At 51.1% G+C, this 5,488-nt stretch overlaps 1 protein-coding gene across 1 annotated transcript; it reads left to right on the top strand.

The window, feature by feature from the left end:
- The first annotated feature begins 598 nt into the window (after positions 1-598).
- LOC143831191 (uncharacterized) lies at positions 599-1,874 on the top strand. The gene is made up of 3 exons (XM_077324258.1): positions 599-1,096; positions 1,283-1,366; positions 1,645-1,874. The coding sequence occupies exons 1-3, from the start codon at positions 1,021-1,023 to the stop codon at positions 1,872-1,874; spliced, it is 390 nt and encodes a 129-aa protein (XP_077180373.1). The 5' UTR covers positions 599-1,020.
- Positions 1,875-5,488: the final 3,614 nt, after the last annotated feature.

The raw sequence follows: 5,488 nt of genomic DNA, 5'->3' as shown, positions 1-5,488 counted from the left end.
GCGAGGAGTTTTGAACGTGACATGTGACCTCGTGTGGCCAATGTACGTGTCCCCGACTGCCCACCACCAATCATGAGGCGGCTAGTCCTTTTGTCTTTGTGTGTGGGAAGGTATATGATCCGTTGCACCCTGCACCTCGCACCTCCATTTTGCTTAGCCACTTGCGAAGGCAGTATGGACTCCGTTTCACAGTCGTCGTCCGTCCAGGCAACCGGCAGGGGACCTACATGGAAGGATGCCGAGATACGGGACCTGATGGCGATTTTCGCAGAAGAGAAAATTCAGGACGCCTTCCGATCCTCACATCGGAATCGGGAGGTGTTCGAGCAGGTGGCCATGCGGATGCGTGCCCTGGGCCACCACAGGACCGGCCTTGAATGCCGGTCCAAAACAAAAACTATGCGGGCAGAATACATGCGGGCTGTGAACCACAACAAGGGGTCTGGCAACGCTAAAGTGACCTGCCCGTATTTCGAACAGCAGCGGGCACTGTACGGCGAGGGGGACGGAGACGGCCGGCCAAATTGCGTGGGGAGGAGCCTCAAGGTCATCCGTAGGCCGGCTGCTCCTGTGGAGGAACCACCCGCTGCAGAGGATCCCGGAGAGGGCACCTCGTCGACCGTCCAGCCTCCTCCCCAGGTCCAGCAACGCGGTGCGGACCTCATCACGCTGGACCTGCTTGCCCTCGTTCCTGGTGAGCCAAACGACATGTCGCAGCAGACGCCCCTTGCCTCCGGTAAGCACTTTTAATTTTGTACAAATGTGTGTTCTGACGTTTAGGAATCGTTTTCTCGTGTATTCGTTGCAACGCATAATATGCTAGGCTGTTTGTAGACTGCTTGCTATGGTAGCTATTTGAAACGGTTATGTTTAACCAACAACCCCAAAAGATTTGCAGCATGCCTCAGCTATAGGCCTTCTGCAGTACTTTGGTGCACTACTTTGGGAGCATGCTGTGTGTTTCAGGTTGTATGCTTGCTCCTTTTTCACTATTGTCTGCTGTTGTCCACAGAGACACAGATGCAAGGCACGGAGCCCCGCGAGTCTCCAGCAGCAGTGGACATGGATAGCGATTCGGGGGCATCAACAAACCTTGGTAAGTATTTGTGACAATAATGGGGCGGGGTGTGTGCTGTGTAAACTGCTTTGTGCTTTTCTGTTTGTGCAGGGGGCAGCTGCCCTGCTAGGAGAAAGAAGAGAGTGCCTCTACGTTGCTGGTGTTGGTTTTGAAGCTTGCTTTACCACCCTTCGGTCCTAAATCTGTTTTTTTTCTTTTTTGCAGATTTCATACCCGGAACACAGGAGGAGGAAGAGCGTGGGGTGCCTGGACCTCCTGCCCAACGCAGGCGGCTGGAGATTCCAGAGGGTGAGCATGCATGAACTGTTCCTTTCTAACCATAACTGCAGGACAATGTCACAAACCACTAACCATGTGCTCCCTTTGCATTGTTGTGAGTCTTGCTGTGAAAATAGGCAAACAAAAAAGCCCACCATGGGTAAACAAACACTAACCATGTGCTCCCTAGGCATTGTTGAGAGTCTTGCTGTGAAAATAGGCAAACAAAAAAGCCCACCATGGGCACCATGGTCGGTGTTGGTTGTATCAATGGCACTAACAGTTCTGTTTCTCATTTTTACCAACAGAGGTTCTTTCGGATGAGGAGGAACCACCCCCGGGTCCTGCCAGCCCACCACCTAGAGGTGCGCTCCCAGCAGAGGAGAGGCTTATGAGGGAACGCACCCGGCTGAGGCGCGTCTCCCTCTTGACCAACGTGGGCCAGAGCCTCCTGGAACACTGCCAGGAGGAGACACGGCGTGCTGCAGCCGCCGACCAAGCCATGCACACCCTCCAGGCCCAGGAGGGGAAAAATTGAAGGCAATCCTAAGGGATTCGAATCAATCCCTACGCGAAAGTGTGGAGGAGGTGCGACAAATAAGGAGACTAATGGAGAGGGCGGTCCTGGTCATGGAAACGGCCAACCCGCCACAAATCACTGTCAATGTTCCCCCCCCACCAACACCAACACCACCACCTCCAGCACCCACTCCACCAACCCCCTCTCTGAATGCCGCCACCCAAACAAGAAGGAGGACTGTTCTTGGGAAGAGAACAATAAAACCAGCGGACAAGTTCTCCCCCTCCTAGTTTGGGCCAGTTTTTCTTGTTAATTTTTTCTGTGTTTGTTTTTTTTTGAAAAATAAAGTTTATATTTTTGCCTCTGTCTCTGTGTACCCTACTTTAGAATTAGGAAGGCCAAAAGCGGCCTCTCTAGTGATTGTGTTTATTCTGGTTTTGTTGTGTGGGTTGGAGGGGTGTCAGTTCAAGGAGTTTTAGGAGTGTGGGGTGAAAGGTGTGCTAGTGTAAGGAGTCACACTGGAGTCTTTTTCAGAACATTATTAATAACATTTTATTTTCAAAAAACTTTTAACAGGGGAAAAACAGTAGGGAATGTAACTTGGAGCCCCACCACCACCCCCTCCCCAAGAAATCCAACTTTGTTTTTAAAAATAAATATTTTTAACAGGGGAAAAACAGCTGGGAATGTAACTTGGAGCCCCACCACCACCACCACCCCCCACACACACAAAACAAAACTCAAGTTCCACTGCTCCCCTCACCAGCACCTTTCCCTCCGCCCTCTGTCATCTCCCTCAGTCTTTTGCCCAATCGGGTCACTGTGCCCCTGACTTTCATCCTGAAGAGGTCTTCCTCCTCCTTCTTCTTCACTGTGTGGGGAGGAAAAACAGGTACACATTAGTGCCACAGATATTTTTTAATCTGGAGTTTACATGGATACAGTTTTTAGTGACCTTAGCCACAGTATGCGGAGAGTTGGGCGGTGGGGAACATAACCTACGTTCTTCCTCCTCCCTCTGCTGCCTCTGCCTCTCCAGCTCCCCTCTAAGGTCAGCCACTTCTGCCTGCCTTGCAAATGGGTTAAAAACAAATGGTAAGCCATATATATAGGCTAAAGTGACACAACCCACACCCAAGCACAGGTGCAGTACTCACAGTCCCTCCGCTGTTGCTCTACGAGCCCCTCCAAGGATGCCAGCCTGGCCTCCATGCTCCGCATCCTGGCCTCCATTGTGTCTGCTATAGAAATCAAATAAAATGAATTCAATCACACTTCTAATAAAAGCATCACAGCAGGCTCCCTTATGGCTTCTTGGGGGTACACACACATTGGTCTCCCTTAAAGAATTATAGCTCTCACCTGCAGCCTGTGCTGAGGTGGAAGGCCCCTCTTCCTCCTCTTCCTCAACGACTTTGGCCTCTGCTAGTTTTGCAGAAGATTGTGTGGCTGAGCGAAGTAAAAAAGAATTCATAACTCAAAGCACGCAAACCAGAGATAATACACAGCTGATGGCCACACCACAATCAGAGCCAAAGTGCATTGCCAAAGTGGTTTGACAGTACTGGCTGGCGATGTCAGCAGGAGTTGACAGCATCTTAATGCTTTCTCAAATATAATGGAAACAGTAGGGGAAAGAGGCATCTAGACATTCAATGCATGCTTTAGGGTACAAGATTAAACATAACGAAGGCAGCACTCACCCATATGTCGCCTCATCTCCAGGGGGGGCTTCCCAGCCTTCTCCCAGATCTTCACCATGAGATCGTGGAAGACTGTTCTTCCACTGGGCTGTGGAACCCCCCCCCCTCCCACTGCTCTATACTATTGAGGAAGTCTAGTTTTATCCTCTTGAATTTTGTCCGGACCTGCTCCCAGGTCCGGACGTAGCCCCTCTCCTCCATCCTAGATGCCAACACCTGGTAAGCACCCTTGGTGTGGCAGTGGGTGCTGGCCATAAGGCGGCCAACGCTTTTTGACTGGAGCACCAGCTCCAAAAGTGCCTCAGCCTCGGCGCGCTGCCAGAAGGAGCCCTTCAGTGGCTTCGGCATCTTTGGAATGACGGTTAGGCAACGAATATGCGTTGCTCCAAACCCCCCCCCCCCCAAATTTTAAATGTATCAAAGCTGCCCACCAATGAAATTATTCCTTGGAACATAAGTGGCTTGATCCTCCAGTTTGACAGGGGTCGCCAATACTTCCTGGCTACCCGCCTCCCCAAACTTTCCCTGTTAAGCGCTTCCGTATTGTGTTTGTCAATTTCAGCGGGGAGTTAGCATTTAGGTCTGTCAAAGTGCTTTTGGACCAGAGAATCCCCGTTATTTTGCTGGCTAAATAGACAAACCGCACAAGACAAGGTTAAACAAAGAACATAAAACTTTATTTAACACCGGAGTAGAAAACACGATCAAACACGTCTCCTATTTCTGTAAAGGTTACTGGCTATAGCGTCCCTAACCTTGCACCCCTCCGCATAGATCCTTTTTTTCCTGGCTTCAGGGATGTCTGCTGTATCCTCAAGGACTAGAGGTTCTGGTTCAGCCACAGGGAAGGGGATGTTATGTCCCTTGTCCTCGTAGATGTTGTGCAAAATGACACATGCGATGACCAACGGAGTCACATTGTCTATATTCACATGGAGTCGTGACATCAAGCAACGGAACCGAGACTTCAAACGGCCAAAGGCACGCTCCACGACATTCCTTGCCCGGGAGTGACTGAGGTTGTAGTAGCTCTGCACGTTTGTCCTTGGCCACTTATAGGGAGTCATGAGCCAGCGGCGTAATGGGTAGGCTCCATCCCCGAGCACCAACGCCGGTACACGCACGCCCTCAATGGTGGCGGTGGGGTTTCCGGGAACAAAGACCCCTTCGTCCATGGTTTTCCTGAGGTTCGATTCCCTGAAAACAAGGGCATCATGCCTCCTCCCACTCCACCCCACCTCGGCATCTATAAACCGTCCGGAGAAGTCCACAGTTCCTTGCAGGAGAACAGAACAAAAGTCCTTCCTGTTCCCGTACTCCTTTATGCTTCCCTCGAGTGCACGGATAGGGATGTGGCTTCCATCGACGGCTGCAAAACAATGCGGAAATCCAAGCCTGGAAAACCCGTCCATACTCTGAAATAAGGGAAAGAAAAGAATAGAAACCATGGCATGTTAGCGTGGGGTGCATCGCGTATTCGTTGCTCACCTGTCAAACAAGAAAAAAAATTTAAAGGGCAAAGGGGATAGAATGACACTCACCGCTCCAGGCCGGTCTCCAAGGCACACCACTTTGCTGTACAATTCAGCCTCCATGGCGAGGCAGAACTCCAGCAGGATCTCGCCAACCATTGTGACTCCTAATCCGAATTGCTGGGCTACTGTCCGGAAGTACTGCGGGGTGGCCAAGTACCACAAGGCGGCTGCCACCCTTTTTTCCACTGGAACAGGGCACCGCATGCCAGTTACTTGCCTTTCCATGCAGCCACGGAGAGCCTCCACGATTTCAAAAAATGTTCCCCTCGACATTCTGAAGTTGGCAATCCAGTGGTCATCATCCCAGCGAGACCACACAAAATTTTCCCACCAGTCAGCGGATCTTTCGTCCACCCAGAACTGTCTGGGGAACCGGACCTCTGCCAGAGCTTGC

Source organism: Paroedura picta, chromosome 3 (genome assembly GCF_049243985.1).
Source record: "Paroedura picta isolate Pp20150507F chromosome 3, Ppicta_v3.0, whole genome shotgun sequence".
Lineage (NCBI taxonomy): Eukaryota > Metazoa > Chordata > Lepidosauria > Squamata > Gekkonidae > Paroedura > Paroedura picta.
This window is presented reverse-complemented; position numbering and strand designations above follow the sequence as displayed.

Coding starts and splice junctions, on each gene's coding strand:
- LOC143831191 (XM_077324258.1), top strand. CDS start 1,021: ATGCAAGGCACGGAGCCCCGCGAGTCTCCAGCAGCAGTGGACATGGAT. Junction 1,097..1,282: donor GGGGGCATCAACAAACCTTG/GTAAGTATTTGT, acceptor TCTTTTTTGCAG/ATTTCATACCCGGAACACAG. Junction 1,367..1,644: donor GCGGCTGGAGATTCCAGAGG/GTGAGCATGCAT, acceptor TTTTACCAACAG/AGGTTCTTTCGGATGAGGAG.